Here is a 23627-nt window from a genome sequence, read left to right on the forward strand (position 1 = left end):
AGCATTTCACTCTGTAAATGAACTTCTTACCATTAGTCAGGGATTGTTCTGTCTGCCTAGGTTGCATTAACTTGCAATTGAAATATACTAATAGTACCTTATAGATTTAGAAATAAAGAGAAGAATCAAAAATAATTCAGCGTGTAGTTGAAATAGCATCAAGCTTGGTACTGAAGGAAATTTTAGGCCCTATGCTATCTTTGACTTGCTTAAAATCTCAACTTTTTTTGTATTTTTTCACTAATGGGCTGAGATGATTTGTGCTAACTTTAAAGTTCTTTGATTTCATAATTCACGACACATGAGGGTTTTTTTTTTTTGGTGGTTTTTTTTTGTTGTTGTTGTTTTTGTTTTTTATTTGGGGTTTTGTTTTTTTTTATTTTTGCTGGGGGTGGGGGCAGTCAGGGTTAAGTGACTTGCCCAGGAGCATACAGATTTATGGAGCTTTTTTATGTCAATGAGAATTTTCTATGGGAGGAGAGACGTCTCACTGTAGAAAGAAAAGAGAATTTTTTAGTGCCTACTATGAGCTAAGTACTGTGTTAAACACTTTATAAATATTATTTGATCCTCATGACAACCATGAGAGGTAGGTGCAATCATGATTCCTGTTTTACTGTTGAGGAAATTGAGGCAAACAGAAATTAAATTCAAGCACACACACGCTGTGTCTGAATCTAAATTTAGACTCAACTCTTTCTCCAGGCCTAAAGCTCTACTGTGCCACCTAGCTGTCTCTAAGGGAAAGCCAAATTCATCTTTATAATTTCTTTAATTTTCTTTGTAAGATCTTAGATAACTATAATAACAACAGCTCGCTTCTATATAGCATTTTAAGATTTAGAACAAGTTTTATGTGTTTTACATATAACAAATTTGGTATCCTTATTTTATATGAGAATATATGTATGTATACGTATGTATACATACATATATTCACATATAAATATATATTTATATATTCACACATAAAATACATACACATGTATATATAAATGTATGTATATATTCACACATAAAATTAGTATAACAAATCATAAAATATATGTAAAACACATAAAACTTTGTGTAAATCTTAAAAATTATATATATATATATATATATACATATATATATATATACACACACACACACAAACATATATATTGTATATTTGTGTATGTGTGTATATACACAAAGAGAGAGATCGATCAGAGGATATCACATATGTTATCCACATAACAGTTCTATGAGGTAGATACTGTTATTATGAACCCCACTTTATAGATAAGGAAATGGAGGTTCACAGAAGGTTAAGTGATTTTCCCATAGTTGCACGGATAGTGTGTGTCTGAGGCAGATTTGAGCCCAGACTTCCAAATTCCCAGAATAATGATCTATTTATTGTACCATCCAACAACACTGGGCAAGGTCCCTTCTTTAGGCCCAATTTTCTCTTTTGTAAAATAAGAACACTGGACTAGATGAACCCTGAGCTTCGTTGGATATTTCAGTTCTGTGATCCCTTGTAAATGAGAGTTATTATGACAGCCTTCTTGGCTTGTGATTGCAGGGGGCTCTACAAGATTAAGAGAGTGGCAGTAGTCACATCGAGAGAGAATGTGCTATCCTCTGCTGGTGGTGTAGGTTTCTAAAAATAGGGACTGCATTCCAGACATAAAGGACAGCCAGCACAATGACTTAGGGAGAGGAGGGGGAGATTTTGTGTGGCAAACCATAAGCAGACCTTTATAGCTAAACAGTTGGAGTGTCTTGAGGAGAATAGTGGGGAAGAAGTCTAGAAAGATAGCAGGATATGAGGTTGTAAACACTTTTTAAGTGCCAAACAGAGATGGTTATATTTGACCCTAGAAATAAAGAGGAAGCCAGTAGAGATTATTAAATAGAGGGATGATATTATTAGACTTTGGGAAAATCACTTTGGCTTATATGTTAAGTATAGATTAGAAAGGAAGGTGACTTGTAGGAGAAAGACCAATTAGAATCAATATAAAAGAGTAGCATAAGCCTAAGAGGTTTGAGCCAAAGTTTGAGAAACATGCACAAGAAGATAATAAAAAAAGCCCACCTACTCCCTCCTATATACTTACTTCTTATAGGGAATCTTAGGATAGAGTATACACTACTTGCCAGAAAAGAGAAAAATAAGAGGTTCTAAAACTGCTTTTTAATTGATGTGACACCCTGCCCTCATGACAAAAGAAGCACTAAGGGACCCCTCAGGATTTAGCATATCATGAAAAAATGCCAGGACCTTTTAGTTTGGGACTAGAAGCAGCCAGGGAGTTTGTCCCCTTCAACAGGCCCAAACACATGCAATCTGCTGTCAGCAGATGAGGACTATCTGCCCAATACAAGTTACACCCAAAAGAACTGAAGCTTAAGATATAGGGGATCATTATGTGAGATTACCTAGCCACTTTTAAATTCAATTTTCTAGGGTCAGAAAAATTATATTGAGGGCACTGAAATCTTTGCTCTCTTCCTTCTCCTAATATCTGACATTTATAAATGCTTTACAAGTTACCAAAGAATTTTGCTTCTATTAAACCATCTTATCCTTATAATAACTCTGTGAGGTAGGCAGGCCAAGTATTACTGTCAACAATTTACAACTGATGAAACCCAGGATTAGAAGAAGTTAACTAGCTTACCTAAGGTTACAGAACTAGTATGGCAGAGCTAAAATGGCTTCTACCTTTGTGTGCCCTTTACACTACTATTCTGTAGCTATATTAATAGAACTTCTTTTGAAAATCATGGAGAGGACTATAAGGCAGGCAACCACCCCATTTTTCAAAAATGGAAATATGGTGGCTTATGAGGCTTGAATCCAATAAACTTCACATCAATACAAGGCATCATTCTAGGACAGGTTATTCATTAGATGGCTGGTAGGTAGATTAAAAAAATTAATGACTACCAGGAATTAGCAGAAATTCTCAAAGAAGTAATACCAAATTACATTTTAAAAAATGTTCTTAAACCTAATCAGAGGAATGACTACTACAGATATGGCATATCTTAGCAAAATATATTATAATACCTCTTGATATCTTTATGAACAAGATGGAGGAAAATGTATGCTAGGGCATTGGCCCTAGTTAAATGAATTCATATTTAGTTGAACTACTCTGTAATCAAATTATTTTATCAATACCAGCCTAGAATAAGTTTTCTTGGTATATTAGGTGACCTTATTCTATTCAGCACTTTTATTAACATCCTAGAAGAAATTATAAATAGCATGGTTATAAATTTTTCAGATGATTCAAAGCAAGGAAAGCTTAGTGAAATTCTGGATGGCAGAATCATACTGGAAAAAAAAGATTTTACTAGGCTAGAAATAGGAATCAAACTCCATAAGACAAAATTAAACCATGAAAAAAAGGTAGAAACCCATGCTTCAGATTTCAAAAAAGTACATGCTTCTTCCATTCCTGTAGAATTACAGTAACTGGAAAGAAAAGATATTGAAGAGATTAATATTCTAAATGAAGGGCTTAAAATATGGTTATAGCTAAAAAAAATTCAATAGTCTTAATCAAAAACAAACAAACAAAAAATGAATTTGGTAAAGTTGAGAGAAATAAGATAAATATACAAAAACATTTGTTATATACTAAAAATAAACTTCAAGAAAATATTTTAAGCTTAATTGTAACCAAAAAAATCCAGTGAAATATTTGGGAATTGATTTTCCTAGGGCATTTGATAAAGTCTTTCATGAGCTTCATATGAAAATGGGATTCCATAATAGAACTTGCTACCTTATCTTCATCCTCAATACTTCTGTCTTTTACTTTGTCCTACCTCTTCCAAATGTCTTTCAAATTTGTTGATTTTGTTGTATTCCCTTTGTGCTCACTCTCTCAACTCTGCCTGTATCAGACAGAATAGATTCTAGAGCTACTTTTCTCCTCAGGAATCTAGGTAGGAGTCTGCAGATCATTGTTAATATGGGGAAGCATATTCCCTTTGTCTGATCAGAAGGATAGTGGGTTGCAGAAGCATACATATATAATATACATGTATAGAAATGGACATATACGATATTACATATATTATAAATGAATATTATATATATATATATATATAATGAAGCATATGTTTTCAGGCATAGCCAATGTATTGAGTCGTTTTATTATATTTTGCTAGGAGTTAATAATTATTTTTTAAGGAGAAACATTAAAATATTGAACTTTTAAAATAAAACGAAAATGAAAGTACCAGACCAAAATACAGGATCAAAAACAATGCCCTTAGAAACTTCAAAAGTGCTATGAAGCTTTGAATTCTGTCCTTATCTCCATCCCCATCACTACCAGCATCACCATCTCCTTCCTTGCCCAAGAAATGAAATGAGTTAATAGTCTTAATACTCAAAAAAATCTTTCTACTCAGAGCTCCATTGGAAAAGAATAGTTAAATGTGGTTTTTGGCTGAGCCTGAGGGAATGTATGGTGCTATTTCATTTACCTCAGGATAATGGATATCTGAATTTCTGATTCATTACATAGAGGGCAAATTGTCAAGCCTTCTTTAAAATTTATAAGATTTCATTGCTAAAGGAGTCAAAAGCCATAGATCTTTTAGATTTTTGACCTGCTAAGTAGTAGATTCTCTATTATAAATATAAGAAACCTGAAAAATCACGAATCACTTTGCCTTCCCAGGTAGTTTCTTATCATCAGGACAGGAGAAGGGGTATGATAACTGTGATTGTATTGTAAAAAAAAAAAAAAAAAAAAAAAAAAAAAAGGGATATGAGTTTGGTAGAATTAGCCCAGTTTGGTTGAACACATTCTGTGTTTAGCAATGACCACTGAATTCTCTTATCTTGAAATCTTTAGTGCAAATGGGAAAGCTGATCTCCTAAGAAATACCCAGCAGGTGGCACTCTAAGATGATTATGCTGAATACAAGATCTGATAGCAAGATGCTGACATACAGGGTTTCCAAGAAATCATAGAAACCCAGAGCTGGAAAGGATCTCAGAGATCCTTTAGTCCAACCTTCCAGTCAGTGCAGAAATCCCTTCTCTGATTTCTTTGGCATATGAACATCTAGCTTCTGCCAGAACACTTTTAAGAATAGAGACTTCACTTCAATATTTAATTCAACAAATAATTCTTTAAAAAATAAATTGTTATTCATATTTTGCCTTTACATTACTTACGTTTCACCTCCATTCCCTCCTGGAATAATCCTTTATGTCAAAAAATTTTAAATTGACTGATTAAAATTTAATTTAAAATGAAAAAGTAGACTCCTAGAACTTGGAAGATAGAAGGTGTATTCTAGTTTTTCTTCTTGGGGAACAGTTAAGTTTCATTACCAGTTAAGTTTCAATTATTTTGCTGCTGTTTTTTTTTCATGATTATTGTTTCTCTTGCTTCCTTAGTCTTGTTTCACTTGACTTTATAAACATTTGTTTGACTTCCCAAGCTTTTCTGTAATCATCATTATTCCCATTACATTCATGAGCCGTAACATGTTTTGCCATTCTCAATCACTAGATAGCTGCTTAATTTCCAGTTCTCAAACACTTCTCAAATCACCAAATGGTATTAAGTGCTCCTATTGTTTGTAGTACTGTGAATTTTGAAGTGCCTTGGAGAATAAACAAAATTTTGACCATTGAAAATTCCTACAAGAAGCCTACAATATAGTAATAGAGAGGAGACTAAAACTAGGAAAGAATAGGCAACTTGCTAAATTCATACAGTTAGTCAGGGGCTGAACTGGATAAAAATTAATATTTTCTGATTCCTTCCATGGTACATTGTACCCTTTTTTACACACTTAATATTATGAACAATCCAGAGCTGAGGACTTAAAAGTGATTTCACCAAAAATAATGGTAAACCAGTACAAATCAGGAATTTGGTACTGATAGAACTTTATATAGGGAAATATGGCCGTCTATGAAACAGAAGCAATCCTTTTATCAGTGTTTTATTGGAATATTGGTGATGCCTCCATTAGAAGAGGTCTTGTTAGTCTGGGACTGTCCATCCCTTTTGAGGTCAAAATATTGTATATTTCCTTTGAGATTTCTGAATAACCATTTTGCTCCTTTCTTCTGCAGAAGCTAATTTCCAGATCACCCCTGAAACGACAAGGAAAGGAGAGTGTAAAAGAAGGCAATGGTATTGGTGTAAGCTCATCTAACCGACTCGGTTTTGAAGATTTTGAGTTCATCCGAATGTTGGGAAAGGGCAGTTTTGGGAAGGTTAGTTTTGTCTAAGATTGATAATTTTTTTTTTTATCAAATGGTGTTTGTATGATGAAAGAACCATAGATTTAGAGCTAAAGGGACCTTAAAAATTATCTTCTTCAATCTCCTCATTTTACAACTAAGAAACTAAGACCCAGAATGCTGTCTTGTCCCAGGGTATATAGGTAATAAGAGACAGAACTGGGATTTATACCCAAATCCATGTCAAAATCTAGCATCATGCCTCCTTTTTTTCCCCCAGTTATACCCACAATGAGTGTTACCTGACATTCTTGATTTCGGTTTGTGTAGGTAATGCTTGCCAGAATAAAAGAGACTGGCAACCTCTATGCTGTGAAAGTGTTGAAGAAGGATGTGATCCTCCAGGATGATGATGTAGAGTGCACAATGACCGAGAAAAGGATCCTGGCCCTGGCTCGAAATCACCCTTTCCTTACCCAGTTATTCTGCTGCTTTCAGACTCCTGTAAGTATGATTTCATATTCAGATTATGTTAACAGACTTTTATTCTGTAAGTTGACTATAATTGGGCATAGAAATTATAAAGGACCATATTCTTTAATCCAACTTTTTCTTGAAAACTGGATCACAACAACATAATAATAAGTTTGGGACTAAGTATTAACTAGCAGAACTATTCCTGCCTGCTCTATGACATTGGGTAGGAGATATTTTCTATCTAATTACAAATGCAAATTTACTGGTGGATGAGTTAGAGACAATTTCCAAACTTTCTTATAATGGATTTAATGATTATGCAAAAGTTTAAAATCAAAATGCATGTCAGAGAATAGTAGTTCTTGTGAGTTTTGCTGACCACTGTTTCCAGTTCTCTGTCTGGTTCTGGGTCAGTCAAGAATATCAATCCAGTAACCAAAATATTCCCAGTATATAAAATCTGATACAGAGCCATATTTCCCAAAACTTTTCTAGTGGGTGAAACATTTTTTAACTTAAAATTCAAGTGTCCTATATGATTAGTTGTACGTTACTAATTATTTGTACTATTAGTTGTGCATTAGTTGTAAATTAATAATAACTAATGTCTGTTAAGAAAAAATATGACAAAATACTACTATAAATACAGTAGTCCTTTTAAAGGAAATTGTAGTGATATAGTTCCTGCTCTTAGGGAAATTACATTCTACTGAAGACATATCTGTCTGTTTAAGATATGTTTGCTTATTATTCTGAGTCATTTAATCAGATAACACTCTTATAACACTGTGACCAATGAGTTGGAAGCCATTGACCTTGAATCCTTCTGGAGAGAGACTCTTCTAGTCCGAACTTGTTCAAAGGAGCCATGGGATGTGGTGTTGATTCCAGATATTATTCAGGGATTCAATTTTACTTGAAGCTTTTCCAGCTTGGTAGAACCAATCATCTCTATGTTCTGATAAAATATCTAAGTGGTAACAACAGATTTCATTTCTATAGCTCTTTATTGCTTATCAATACCTTGTGGTGTATTAGAGGAAATGTTGGTGTTGGGAGTTAAGAAAATCCTAGACTTAATTCTGGCTATTTGAACAAGGAACAACTTTCTTAATATATGAATCCTCAGATTCTTCCAAAATAGGGATAATAAGACCTATAATCAGGAATATGCTAAGCCAACTGAAGCTGACTTTGGAGAACCTATTATTATATTTTCAGTATGAGAGGTTCACATTGGCAAATGCTATGAATCAGGGCTTGATTTATTGTTTTGATGATTTAGTAGACTTAAAAAAAAAAAAGTAATGCCAGTGAAATTTAAAATGTTCTTCAAACATTTTTAGGGAAACATTTTCCAGTGTACCTCTGCCTATTGTCCATGATTTACAAGATGGTTGTCAGGATCAGATTATAAAATGTGTATAAAGCACTTTGTGCATCTTTACATATTGTAAAATTTCAGCTATTATTATTTCATAGCATGTAAGGTTTACAAAGTGGTTTCTCTCAACAATAATGACTGAAAATGGTAGCATTTCTATAACAGTTTAATATTTACAAATACCATCTCATTTTATCTTTACAGCTACTCTGGGAAGTAGATATCCCCATTATCCCATTTTACAAATGAGGAAACTATAGCCTTGTAGGCTAATTACAAATTATTGTCCTCATATTAACAATAAGTAAACTGACTTTATTTATTTATGAAGACATAAAATGTCCAGTGCTTAAAATGTCACATAGTTAGCCAATAGAAAGCAGGAAATTTAACCCACGTTTCCTAACTCTAGCAACTTAAATAGCTTTTACTCAGCTGGCAAAATTTAAACTTAGATAAGAAATATTTCTTTGGTTGGTGTTCCTCTAACTGATGAAACTAATTTGTTTTGTTTATAAAAAATTGATTCCAGGTATGATTCAGGGATTCAAAATTGCTTGAAGCTTTTCCAGCTTGGTAGACCAAGCATCATCTCTATGTCTTGATAAAATATCTAAGTAGTAAACAATAAAGATATATAGAAATGAAATCTGTTTTTACCACTTAGATATTTTTAATTTCTTACCATATACTTGTATAAAAATACTGCTTTAAGAAGCAGTATTCAGTATTCAGCAGTAACTTCAGATGACACTACAGTAAAGTAGGGGGATGTTAGGAAGGAATTAACTCTTGGGAAACATTCAGAGCTGTATTTAGCAGGTCTTTAGGAAGCATTTCAGATTATCAAAATGTATTAGAATATATGCATTTGTGAAATTATCTGAATGGTAGATGCTGTCTTCAGAGTTAAAATTGCTTTAGTTAAATTGCTGCACTTTTCCTAGTAGTTATTTCAGACTAGCCCACTAGATGGCAGTCATTGCCACGAAGTAATTTTAATTGTTAGTGAATATGACTAGTGAAGTAGTGAAGCAGAAAACTTCCTTCAAGACCACAGAGACATTGTGTTTCTAGCTAAAAGAAGAATCAGTTGTGCAGCTAGGTCAGCAGTGGAACCACTGTCAGGCTTGGAGTCAGGAAGATTCCTCTTCCTCTTTTTTTCTGAGTTCAAATCTGCCCTGAGACATCTACTAGCTGTATGACTGGGCAAGTCACTTAACCCTATTTATCTGTTTCCTCATCTGTAAAATGAGCTGAAGAAGAAAATGGCATACTCCTCCAATATCTCTGCCAAGAATATCCCGAATGGGGTCACAGAGAGTTGAACACAGCTGAACAACAACAAAAAATTTCTACTTATGAGATGAATTGAAATGGTTTTGGTTTTAAAAAGAAAGAAATGATAATTAATAGCAACAGATGCCTCTAAATTAAAAAGTGTTTTTTTTACATTCACATTTATTAGAATTAAAATAAAACTTTTTTTGTCTTTCCTTTTTCTCTACCCACATGTATATATCACAGTTCAAATTTTTGTGGTAATTTATGCCTTGTTTCCAAAGTCCTGCAATTGAATTTGTACATATTGATATTCATTTTCTGATATTTAACCCAATGCTAACCTTTCCAGATCTCTTTAGATACTGATAAGTTATCCATTCCAGGTATATGGACATTTGAGGTCTTGGATTTTACCAGAAACTTCTTTCTTGTACTTTTGTTTCCTATGAACTTTTCCTAGGATAATAAAATCATAAACTTATAGTTGAAAGGAACCTACCTAGGGCTCTCTAGTATAAATTCTCATTTTATAGATGAGGAAATTGATGTCCACATACATAAAGTCATTTCCTCAAAGTGCCAAAGATAGTGATCATTGGAGGTAGAATTTGAATGTATATTGCATGAGTTCAGAGTCTGTGCTCTTGATATTATAATAAATTGCTTGTACCAAATGCTGTTTTTCTTCCTTTATTGTAGGTATTTCGTATGATATCTAACTTGGAGAAATATTGGCAGTTTTCTTCTTCATCCATCCTTTTTAGTTAACCTTTTGATTAAATTGCTGTTATTCTTAGTAGCCATTTAAATTCTTCTTGCCAGGAATTTACTTCAAATATTTCATACCAGGATCCAGAAATCTAAATTCCATTATCAAACACTGCCTTCTTAGTTGTATACTTTACAAACCAACTTTTATCTTTGCAATACCTTACCTTCAATAGGTACCAGTAAAAAAAGTCAATGCCCTTTTTATCTTTATTTTCTTTCCTAAGACTATTTAAATTTTGAGCCTTGAAAGAAGCTATAGTTTCTAAGATGCATGTGTGAAGATAGCATTCTTGTTATTGATCATCCTTCATTCTTGAAGAGGATCAATGACATCACGAAGATGATATTTTGACTTGTGAGTGAAATTGGGTTTAAGTGAGACAGAACTGCATAAAGGCATTAGCTTCATTCTCTCCTCCAGAGCGGCAAGACAAGAGCCAGACAACTGTCAAAGGCCTGAGATGCAATAAATGACCTTGGCCTTTTAAAATTAAGGTCTTTGCCAGGTCTTACTTTGTCTGAAGCAATGCCCATTTCATAATTAAAGAATTAAGACAGAAGATGGCCTAGTTTACCAAGCCAAAAGTATCAATCTGGGAGGAGAAGAAAAGCAATTAGTAAATATCTTTTATATGCTGAATACTAGGTAAGGCACTGGGGAGGGAGATTTATCAGAGGGCACTCATTACAGTCATAGGAACAGACTGTGCAAAAGCACAAAATTGGGAGAAGAAACATTAGTTTTGAATGTATGTAGAATTCATGAAAGCAAATCATCCTGCCTTCTACAGTACATTAGAGGGACAGTGGAATGTGAGAACAAGAAAGTGTAGACAGACTGTAAGTCACAGGACAAAAATAGTTTTAAGTAGAGTGAGGAGTCCTCTCCTATCTACGGAATGGAATTTCATTATATTAAAGAAGCAGAGCCATTTTTATTTTACTCCTTAAAATAAGGAGTTCCATATTAATAAGTAAGGGTCACAGGGTAAATACAGCATTTTTTTTATCCTGATATGAGAAAGAGTGTGTGATTCTATAAGAACTTGAGTACAGTTTAAATGATCCCAAAAGATAATAAAGAGATGTGTAGTTGGGAATAAGTTGCAGACTATTAATCATTCAATTCAATCAGCATTTTTATTACCATATATTTTTATATCATCTTCATTTCCAAATCTATCTTTTCCCTCTGATCTTTCAGTGAGTCTTTCTTACCTTTCTCCTTTAGAGAAAAACAGTTATATACATTTTATAACATTCCTTTTTAAACTATCCTTGTTGTTTTTTCTTTTTATATTATTTTTGTCATTGTACACATTTTCCCCTGATTCTGCTGACTTCACTTTATCAGTTTACATAATTCTAACCATGCTTCCCTTTTTAATCATATTCATCATTTCTTAGAGTACTAGGAACAGCAAGTAGGTAAGTATGATTGTAATAGGAAGAATATGCTACGGAGTAATGTACAATAAGCCCAAAAGGAGCTAGAATATGAAGGACTTCAAATGCCAGTAAGGTTTAGATTTTCTTCTAATGGCAATAGGAAGCCACTGAAGGGAGGAGAGTGCTAGGGTTAGTTCTCTGATTTCAGAAATATCAGTTCAGCAGCTCTGTGGAAGGTGAAATGGAGGAAGAGGCTGAATTCAGAGAGACATCTGGACTACTGCAATAATCTGGCAGAGGAAGATTAATGTTGGAATTAGGGTGGTAGTAGTGTGAATGGAGAGCAAAGGATGGATAAAAAGGGATTTTGTGGAGATAGAGTTGGCAGACTTTTGTACTTCGTTGTATATGAAAGAGGAGAGAGAGTATGAGAGAGTAAAAAGTTCTAGCTTTTGAATCTAGATGATCAAAATTGACTTGGTATAAAAAATGGCATGCAGTATATCATCAGCTATGTGACTAAAAAGAAATTAGAGTGGTCGTTTAATGAAATTGAAAAATAGGAAATGAATCATCTGTATGTGATATAGATATCCAAGAAAAATTAGAAAACAGAAGAAGGATCCCAAGGAGATTGAGAGACCTACCATGAAATTTATAGACAAAAATTTCTCAGAATGCAAGAGTTTGGATGGGTTGCTTAAGAATTGGACATTAAATACTACCTAGCTATGTGACCCTCGGCAAGTCACTTGACCCCAATTGCCTCACCAAAAAAAAAAAAAGTTGGACACTAAAGGATTGTCCATCAATTAGGGAATTGTGAACTGAACAAATTGTGGTATATGATTATGATGGAATATTTTTGTACTATAAGAAATGATGATGAGCATGATAGCTTAAAAAACTCTGGAAAGATTTTATTTGAATTGATGCAAAGTAAAGTGAGCAGAACCAGATCATTATACAAAGTAACAGCAATAATAATGCTCAACTGTGAATGATTAGCTATTATGAGTAATATAATGACCCAAAGCAATTCTGACAAAAAATCCTGTCCACCTCTAGAGAAAAAAACTAATGGAGTTGGAATGCAGATCAAATAATACTTAAAAAAAAAATCTTTGATATATTGGGATTTTTTGTTTTCTTTCACAACCTAAGATGTAAAAAAAAAAAAAAAAGAAAAAAAAGAAATATTGTTTATAATATTTTGGTATTAGAGAAGTCAAGAGGGAAAATTTCCAGCAGAAGAAATTGGAGAAAGTTTTATAATATAGGTCTTATTGTCACAAATGTGGCCAAAAAGACTGATCTCAAGATATTCTTCATTTATCATAGTGTCAGATTAATATTATCTTACCAAAAGGTTGTTTGAAAAAGGGAGAAAGAAGCTTTAGAGGTAGGAGAAAGGAAGAGCAAATACTAGTCAGGTGGGCCACCGAACACAAACTAAATCATTTCATTCAGTTAGGAAATGTTTTTGAATAGCTGACAGAAGGGGAATGTAGAGCAGTGAATATAAGACAACATTTGTGCTGGGTACCACAGAGCCTGCTTTTATTATGAGCTTCAAAACCATACTTTACTGGCAAGTATCAGTGGTTTGAACCACCTCTTTAATGAAATGAATTGATGTAATTCATAATATTTTCTTAATACTTAATTTTAAATCTGTTTCTTTGTGGAAAGTCTGGCTAGAGCCCTGCCCACATTTTATCTGTGCCACCGGAAGTGCGGTTTCTCCCTTAAAAGTGACAAAACCCCAGTGTTCTTACTCCCTACTAATGTCCTTGACCCACTGGCTATCAGTTCCTTTCAGGAAAAGGTCCCAATTACTACATCAGGCTTTGTCCAGGTCAGTGGAATTTGCAAATCTCAGCTACTATTCATTTATCTCCTTTGTCCCAGTGCAGTTTGCATGAGTCCTTGCCAAAAAAGCAAAACTTGAGTTGTTGGCAGAGGCTCATCCCTTTCAGCAATAAACTGCCTTCTCAGATATTCTCAAACAAAGCCCCATTGTACTTTAGAGGTATAGTCTGACACCACCTCAGAACCTCAACAGTGTCATTTTACCCAGATGAGATGGATTTCAGAATGCTTACATTGTACTTATTGTATGCTATGAAAAAACACCTCCTATTCATGAAGTGAATACAAATACATCATTTGTCTATACTGTTTTTCAGTTCTTATTATATCACATAGGATATAAACAGGCTGGAGTCCTTCCCTCTCCTTTGAATTTAACATTTTAAGGTCCTACTAAGTAGAAGGCATTGTTCAGTTTTTCCCATAAAGGCAGCTAGGTGATATAATGGATACAATACAGGGCCACCTGAGTTCATATCCAATCTCAGGCACCTAATTTTTGTCTTTCTCAGTTTCCTCAACTGTAAACACTTACTTATTTGCCTTGTTGGAAGGAAAAAATGAAATAATATTTGTAAAGTCCTTGTTGCACAGTACCTGACACATAGGAGGTAACTGAGGAAACTGAGGAAAACAGAAATTAGGTGACTTGGCTATAGTCATTGTGCAGATTTTCCCATAGAGGCAGCTAGGTGATATAATAGATACAATATAGGACCTGAAGTCAGTAATACCTTTGTCAATCATCTCTATGTAGTTGGTATTTATGTCAGTCTCTGTTCCCTATTTCTTTACTGAATTCCATAAATTAATTTCCAGCTGGTTTCCAGATGTCCTGCCAACTCCTCAGACTTAATATGTTTAAAACTCAGTTTTTCCCCAAATGCTGCCTTTCCTCCTGACCTCATTATTTCTGTTAATGATGACACTAATCTCTGTCACCCTAGATTAATATTTTATAATTATCTTTGACTTCTTCCTTTCCTGAGTTATCTAATCAGTTATATCTTTAAAATACTTCTTGCACCTTGCTTCTCTTTTACATTCACTTTGCCATCACCCTGTTGTTATTCATTTGGTTCAGTTACTTATTCTTATGTCTTATTCTTGACTTCTTTTGGGGGGTTTTCTTTACAAAGATTCTAGAGGGATTTGCTATTTCCTTCTCCAGTTCATTTTACAAATGAGAAATTGAGGCAAACAGGGCTAAGCGACTTGTTCATAGTCACACAGCTAGTAAGTTTCTGAGGCCAGATTTTAACTTAGGAAGATGAGTCTTCTTGATCAAACTTTTGGACTCTACTTACTAAGCCACCTAACTGCCCTAGTTCAGGCCTTTTACCTAGGCCATATGAGTAGCATCCTAATTAGTTTTACAATCTCTGGTTTACCCCCACTTCATTCTGTTTTACTGCTTCCACTTTGCTTAGTCTTCCCAATGTACCATTCCAATTATATCATTTCCCTGCCCAATAACTTTCAGTAGATTCCCATTATCTATGATATATATCACAGACTCATTCACCTGGCATTTTAGGTGTCTTACATTCTGATTCCAACTTACCTTTCCAGATTTATTCCACATTATTTTCTACCATGTGCCTTAAGCTCTAGACACTGGAATTATCCACCATTTCCCAAAGAGTTCCTCTACTTTCCTGCTTGTGTTGTCATTTTTTATGTGCTATTTACTATCCCTTTTCCTACCACATCCCAATCTATTTGAATCTCTCTACCAATTGAAAGCTTCCTCCTGTTTTTTAAGCCCCAGTTTCAATGCTCCCTCCTTTTTGAAGCCTTCTCAGGTGCTGCCCATCACCACCCAGAAGTGATCACCTCCTTTGGACTCAGCACTTTTAGCACTTGGATGAACTTTAAATGTTACCTAAGATGGAGGTGGGATGGTGGGGAGAGTGCTAATCTAGATGAACAACCAGCAGAAAAGAGAAAAGAAGAAAGTTGATGACAGAACTTTGGGGAAATATCACTTTAACGGGACAATGGAAAAAAAGAAAGACTAGCTGTAAATAAGGACAGTTAGGTGGATATAATGCTGAGAAAGAGTCAGAAAGACTAATCTTCCTGAGTTTCAATTTGGCCATAAACAAAGCTAGTCTGGAAAAATCACTTAGCATTGTTTGCCTCAGTTTCCTTATCTGTAAAATGAATTACTACTTCGGTATCTTTGCCTAGAAAACCTCAAAATGGGGTCACAAAGATTCATACACAACTGAAAAGAAACTAAACAATAAACAGTTGGAAGTGGTATAGTATGAGAGGCACAAAGGTCAAGGACATGTCCCACAGAAATCAAAAGACTAGAAGGTGGTTAAGGAAAACATGGGGGATTTTTGGTTTGTTTGTTTGTTGTTGTTTGTTATTTGGCAAGGAGATACTGAATTTGTCCATAATTTATTTCAACTACCATCTTTGTACAGTGTTTGCTATCATTTATGTGTCTGTATTATGTGCAAGGCATTACATAGAAGGGGGAAAAAAGAGTGAGAGTAGAAAGGGAGAGGTTGGAAGTTGCTGGAGGGAGGGAGACCTCAAAGGAGACAGGTTGGAGGGGTTGGCTGCCTCTTCTGAGATAAGAAGGAAGGAGTAGCTTTAAAGATAGTGAGCTGTTTTGAGGCACCATGAGAGGTAATTGAAGGAGTTTACCTCCAAACAAGAGAGATAAAGGTTTAAGGAGAAAGGAAAAGTTGTGAACCTCTCAACTACAGAATGTTAAAAAGGGCTCCTAAGAGTTGAAAAAAGACTTGCTGAGCTGTGGGAAAGAGCCAGCTTAGACTACACATAGTATTTGTATTGGACCTTGGCAGTGATACTTTTCCATCTTTCCTGGGAGCTAAGATATTAAGAAAGTAGATAATAAAGGTTAGCTAGGATTAAATAAAGGTAAGATGGAAATGATTTGGAATTCGGAGCAGGGAAGGAATCCCAAGGCACAATAAGATAGAACAGAAGCTTTTAGAGAACAGAAACTATGTTACTTTTTAATTTTTGTATAGCCAGTGTTTTGATTGTTTGGTCCAAACTGCATCAGTGGATAATGCATTTCCATATACTAGTAGGATAAAAATTTTTATTTCAAAATAAAATTGTAAAAATATTTATAATTCTAATATTCAATGGATAAATCATTTGGCCTAGAGTCAGAAAGACTTGAATTCAGAACTAGCTTTCAGACACTTATCAGTCATGTAATTGAGCATGTCACTTTATCTTTGCCTCAGTTTCCTCAGTTGTAAAATTTGGATAATAGTAGCACCTATCTCTAGGAGCTGTTGTCAGCACCAAATGATATAGTATTTATAAAGCACTTGGTACAATACCTGGTACATAGTAGGGCCAATATAAATACTAGCAATTTATATTTATTTGTATTTAATTTACATTTGCATAGATGATAGGAGAAATTAGGATAAAATTATATAAATTATTTTAAGATTTTTGAGTCATTTATATCTTTGGAATTTGTTGAATTGATATATTTCATTTTTCTCCATCATTCTTTTTTTTTCTTTAATTTCCAAAACATATGCATGGACACTTTTTCAACACTGACCCTTGCAAAACCTTGTGTTCCAAATTTTCACTCCCCCTTTCCTTATCTCCTCCCCTAGATGTCAAACAATCCAATATATGTTAAACATTATCATTTTCACTGTCATTTTTCATGGCATGTAAGAATGGAAGTAACCTTTGAAAAGTATTTTCAGAAATTGTATCAAGTGATATGCAGGTTTTTGAATAATCATCAGTTTCAGCTCTATGCATTTTAAATTTAACTTTACCATTAACTTACTCAGTTTTGGCAAAGACACATTTCCCTTTTTTTTTTTTTTTTTTTTTTTTTTTTTTTTTTACAGATTTGTAGACTGAAGCTAAATTTCATATTCACTTTTCTCAAAGGGTTATTGAGAGGAATATCTCTAAAAAGTCATTCTAAGATTTTCAAATGTAAAAGTGCTTTGAAATAATAACATTAAGTTTCTCCATGTTCTTTCTTTAGGAATAGAGTTTACCCAAGGTAATATCCAGTTCTGACTGCATTTCAGCTGACACCTCCAATGTTATTTTCTTTTCCATGCATGATTACTTAGCATCTGGCAGAAGCAGAAAGGCCACTCCAACCATTGAGCTTCTGCCAGGACTGGGGGTTAGGAAGGAAACAGCAAACTTGGCTGTTGGAAGGAAATCTTTGTGTCTTGCTTGAAATTGCTGCGGTATCCTGCATTTGGGGAAGAAGTCCTATGATGCTGGGTTAGGTGAGGATAGTGGTGAATGAAACTGGAAAACCCCAGAGATTCCCTTAATTTCTGAAAGGGGTGCTGAGCATAAACTTCTAAGAATAAAATTTGTCAAGGTCTCAAATGTAGTCTATTCTGGGATCTTGAAATACTCTGTGCTAAGCTAACATGATTAGTGAAGGACAGAATTATATATGTTAATTCATGTTGCTGATCTGTAATCCAAGAATTCAAAAAAATCAAGAACAAAAATGTAATGTATTATTTTAATGGACCTCAAAATTTTATCTGGAGAAGCCCCTTTCAATCTATTTAACATTTGGGTTTCTTCCATTTTCTTAGCAGTGATTACCCTCAGTTTGATGAATTTGTTTACAATTCATTTGTTGCAGTTTGCTGTTAAGTGAGATTAAAGTAGACAACTAGCATGTACATTATGTTCCCTTCTGATGCTTAGAAATTTTCTGAAGTAATTAATTTGAAGTATAAAAAGGAACAGTTTTTCTTTCCCTTATTTTTTTTCTTCCTTTGTATAAGTGATAAAAAAAAAAAAAGGAAATATAAGCCAGGATTTCTAATAGCCTAACTGGGTAACTTTATTCTCAATTTTGTTGCTCTTCAGTGGAATGATTTGGGTTAATTGTTTACTCCGTTCTCTTTACTCTAAGTGATAACAGAATTTTCAAGGTTCATTACTTTGTGAATTAATTTGGTACCATTGCATTTCCTTTCTGCAGTTGCTTGGATTTTAGCCCTTTCATTATGGAATGTTACTGTAGAACATGGATGAAAAATTAGTGAACTAAAATTCAAGTTAGTCATTTTGGCTATTCTTGATTTTATTTTTTCAATTTAATTATCATTTTGATTGCTTTAAAGTGCTAATGGTCTTACTTTTACTTTACTTACATTTTCTAATATTTTCCTTTGCTTCTCCCCAAGGTTATCTTTATTATAATGAAGGAGACAAGTTCAGCAGTAGCTGTGTAGCCTATGTACCTAATCCCTTAACTCTCTTTAAAGAAGGGAAAGAAGTACCTTTACATAGGAATTTTTTGGGGTCAACTATGATGATTTCACATTCTGTGTTCAGTTGTTATTTTCCCTCATATTGCTGCAGTATGTATTTTGTTCCTTTGACTCAGCTTCTCTTGGAATCAGTTCATGAATCTCCTCATGCTCCTCTATATTCTCATACTCATTGTTTTTTTACAGAACAAAAACATTCTATTAAGTTCGTGCACCACAGCTTGTTGAGCCAACCTTCAATTGATGGGCGTTGGCTTTATATCCACTTCTTTGCTGCTACAAATGTTTTGTTATAACTTTTTATCTTTAATGTCTGGCAACATATTCTTGGCAATGGGATCTCTGAATAGACATTTTAGTCACCTTATTCTCATGATTCCAAATGACTGTCCAGAATGGTAAGATCAATTTTCAAATCAGCACTGATACATTAATGTGTCTGTTTTTGTGTAATTCCTCCAACGTTGATCATTTTATTTTTAATGTAGCACCTTCATTTTAAAAAAATGATTACATATGATACCTTAAACTTCTTTCATTCAGTTCTTACATGTTTACCATGGTAGTGATAAAACTACCTTCCTTGTCTATGTCTCCTAAATTCTGTTCTTTATCCTTTTTTGTATTAATTTTAAAAATGTCTCATGGTTGGCCAAAACATTAAATATATTTAGCTATCTTTACATTGATTGAATGGAAAATGAAACCTCGAGTTGTTTTGATTTGCATTTCTTTTATTATTAGTAATCGATTTTACATAGTTCTTAGGTTTTTTTTCTTGTGTTAAAAATTCTTTGTTCATATAATTTAACAACTTATCGAGTAGAGAATTTTTGTTATGTATTCATAAATTTTCTTAATATGTTAGATATCAAACCCTTTTCAGAGATATTTGATTCAAAGATATTTTGATAATCAACTGCTTCCTTCCTTATACTGAGCTAATTTTGTTTGCATAAAAGCTTTCCAATTTTATATCTTTTTAAAGTAAACTTTATCATTTGTTTGCTCAAGAATTCACCTGCTTTCCATTCTTGACATTTCCAGTTAAAAAAAAATGGGGGAAGAAATTGAAAGTATTGACTTAAATTTATATTTTCTTACTTATAAAATTTTCATTATCCTATATTCTGATTATTAGAACTGGAAGGGAATGCATGCATATATACTCAACTACATTTAGTAAGTACCTACTATGTACAAAGCACATATACAGAAGGCTTCAGGCATTCAAAAGCAATTTTAAATTAGCTTTTAACCCTGTGGGAATTTATCACCTTCTCCTGTTAGATAGAGCAGTTAGTACTATAAGCTTTTACCTGAGTTTTTATGAATAAAGAGCCATGGTGGAGAAGGGTGAAGCAAAGAGGTGGGGGGGGAACAGAAAGACAAACTAGAAAAAATAAGGAGGAAGAAAATGAAGGAAGGAAGCAAAGAAGGAAGGAAAGAAAGAAAAAAGAAGACAGGAGAGAAAAAGAGAGAAAGAATAAGAGAAAACTAACTGGTGAGGGATGGAAATCAGGAAAATCTTTTTCAGGAATTGGCTCCTAATCTAAGCTTCAAATCAAAACTAAGAATTTTAAGAGACAGAGAGGAGAGGAAGAAATGAATTCTCGCTATGGAGATAATGCCAGGTTCTGTGACTAGTTAATCGGCCCGTTTGGTTGGTGTAGAACCCATTGAGTTGTGCCATGCAAAGGGGTCAGGAGATACTTGATGATAGTGAAAAGAGCAGAACCAGGAAGAGAACAATATTGTGAAAATGAAGGAAGTAGGGAATATCCTAGAATGAACAGTGTAAAAAAAAAAAAAAAGTGACAAAAGCTCCAGTGAGGTGAGATAGGGTGAGTACTGGGAAAGTATCACCAAGTGTAGCAGTTAAGAAATGCTAGGAGAGAGCAGGCTTAGTATCATAGTGGGTTACTACCTTAGGAGTTGAGAAGTGAATAGTAGGTAAGGAAGTGGATGTAACAAGTACAAATGACTTTCTAGGAATTTGTCTTTGAAAAGATGAAATAGAGGATAATAGTGTAAGGCAGTGACAGGCACATTTGGGTGTGGAGAAGAGGATGTTCACAAGGTATGGTTTTTATTTTTCTAAATAAAGTACAAAATGAGGTTTACTACTGAAAGAAAAGGTGGGGTTGGAGGCGTGGTATCCATTTGTATAAATACAGAAATAGGCCTTCAGAGTGATCTACCTAAGCACATACAACCAGGACTAGAATCCATCTTCTCTCTAGCTAGAAGCCAGTGCTCTACTATACCACATTCATTTCTACTATCCTTCCATGGGAGGAAGCAGTAGTGATAGTCTTTATGTTTTTTCTTCACCTAGTGAATATGGGGGTATAAAGATGCATTTGTTACATTCCTTTGATGTCACAAGGGGATAGAATGTGGTGTAATTGAACTCTTTTTTAAAATCAGGCTTGTTAGGGATTTTTTACTGTATGAGCATTGCTTAAGAAGAGCTATAGATACTTAGGCCAGAGAAGACGAGACTAAAAATAAATATCACAGTCTTCAAATATTTAAAGAGTTTATAATGTAGAAATAGATTAAACTTATTCTTACCCCTAGAGGGCAGAGCTAGAATGAAGGTTTAGAAGTTCAAGGGAAGCAGATTTAAGCTTAATTTAAATAAATATTCCCTACCAATTAATTAGAGCTGTTCATAAATAAAGTAGATTGACTAGAGGACTAAACAGTTCCCAATCATTGGAAATCTTTAAGGATTTTTAGATAAAGGAAGGTGACTACTTGTCAGGAATGTCACAGAGGGATTTCATGTCCCAAAAAGATGTTGATCTAGACCTCCTTTGATTCTTAAAGTTCATTGATTTTTGGCTTATAAAGACATTCACAGCTAGGGTTAATCTGTTTAGAAATTTTTTCTCAGTCTAAGTATAAACCTTTTTGGAGCTAACAAAATATAGACAGCTTCTTGGTCCATAAGAGTAAATAATAGACTTGAATTACTGAGGTCATTCGAAAAACACCAGTTAGAAGTTACAAATGAAAAGGGCAGAAGTGATAAAAGTATTTCATTACAAATCAGTCATAGTAAATTGAGTGCTCAGCCCTATTCTAGATGCTGTGGAAGGTACAAAAGAAATAAAAGGCACGGTTCTATACTCTCAAGTCAAGTTGACTACAGGTTATGTGAAGTAAATATAAGTAATACATAATAGTATAAAATTACAAAAATAGAATCATCATACTTTGAAGATTGTTGAAGAATGAATGTTTAGCTGGAAGATAAAACTCCCAGTCAATCAGAAACTTTTTTTCAGCTGAAAGTATTATGCTTCTGTTTTGCCTGGCAGATGGGTCCCAAGATTTAGATTATAGCTATAATTGGATGTAAAGCCCATTAGAGTTCTTATACTTGGAGAGAACAGTAATTATGACAGCTTGGCAAGGGTATCAGTGCTACATATTCAAGTTCCTGGAGCACTTCCATTCCTCCCCAAAAGGCAGAATTAATGTATGTTAACTTCTTTGCTAGAGTTAGAATTCAAAGAATTTATGTCTTAAGTAACTTCGTTTCCAGTAAGAATTCTGCTACATTGGTCAGTTGTAAATTTAACTATAGTATCTTGTCCCTATAGATTTTGAAAAGAATAAGCCCTTTTGTCAATATAAAATAAGTTCTAGAACATAATGATTAGCAATTTTTCTTCAATATTCTTGGGAATAAAACACGTATTTCCATAACACAGCACAATGATAAAAAGATGTACATGAAACTTTTATTTATAACTTACTATTCCTTTATATGTGTGTGTACACACACACACATACACATATATATACATATATATATATATACATGTATATATATATACATGTATATATATAAGTTATTATGAAAATTTCCTTTTTCCTCCTTTTTTCTTTTCCCCCATACCCTGGTCCTAGAAATGGCCCTTGAGATTAGATAGAAATATGTAAATATATGTAAAATCATTCTCCATATGTTTCTATTTATTCTTTCTCTGGTATCTCTTTCATATATCTTCATAATATCTTCCTTCATATGTCTTTTATAGTTAATTTGAATATTTATAATAGTAAAAATGACTTATTTGCTCAGAGTTCTTAAAACAATATTGCATATATAATGATCTTTTGTTTCTTCTCATTTTGATCTTCATTATCAATCAATAGGATTTCTTGAATTTAGAAGAATTTAGAAAGACCCTGGGTTTGGGTCCTAGTTCTGGTATGTAATAGCCATATGATCACATAATCTCTTGTGGTCTGTTTTTTCTTCAGTTAAATTGGGATAAACTTGTTCAACAAACTCTAAAGGTTGGTTAAAGATTGTTTAGGCTTCCCCATATGATAGTGGAATGGGTAACAGGGATACTTGGAGGTGGGGGACAGTATAATCTATTTTATTCACTTTCTGTTTCATATTCCCAAAATTCCCCAAGTTTTGAACTGGTCTGTTTTTACTGCTATCAGTAGCAAAATGATCCTCTCTATCTTGACTAACATATGAGGGGGGAAAATCTAAAGTATTTCTTTCCCTGAAATATTTTGAAACTTAAAGAGGATAATTTTTTCAAAGAAATTAAATAAATTAAGAGTTACAAAGGATTTACATGAGACAGATGACATTTCAAAGAAGCATGAACTTTTTAAAAGTTTTTTTGACTTCTGATTTTATACCAGTCATTTCAGACAGTCAATCCATAAACATTTATTTAGTGCCTATTGTGTGCCAAGCATTGTGCTAAGTACCAGGTAATCTTTGCTCTCAAGGACTTACTATATAATGGGAAGACAAATAAATACAAAGCAAGTTATATACAGTATACTTATGAAATAAGTAACAGATATGACACTGGAATTAAGAAAGCTTCTAATAGAATATGGAATTTTAGTTAGGACTAAATTAGGCAGAACTGAGGAGGGAAGGTATTCAAGGAATGGGGAAAAGACAGAAAAAATA

At 33.7% G+C, this 23627-nt stretch overlaps 1 protein-coding gene across 3 annotated transcripts in view; it reads left to right on the forward strand.

Moving 5' to 3' along the window:
- PRKCH (protein kinase C eta) overlaps positions 1-23627 on the forward strand; it is a 276978-nt gene that overhangs the window by 160478 nt on the left and 92873 nt on the right. For all 3 annotated transcript variants that reach the window (XM_074290306.1, XM_074290305.1, XM_074290304.1), the window contains exons 8-9: positions 6092-6235; positions 6533-6706. In XM_074290306.1, the coding sequence (XP_074146407.1) occupies positions 6092-6235; positions 6533-6706 (318 nt within the window). The remainder of the gene's footprint in view (positions 1-6091; positions 6236-6532; positions 6707-23627) is intronic.

Source organism: Sminthopsis crassicaudata, chromosome 2, assembly GCF_048593235.1.
Source record: "Sminthopsis crassicaudata isolate SCR6 chromosome 2, ASM4859323v1, whole genome shotgun sequence".
NCBI lineage: Eukaryota > Metazoa > Chordata > Mammalia > Dasyuromorphia > Dasyuridae > Sminthopsis > Sminthopsis crassicaudata.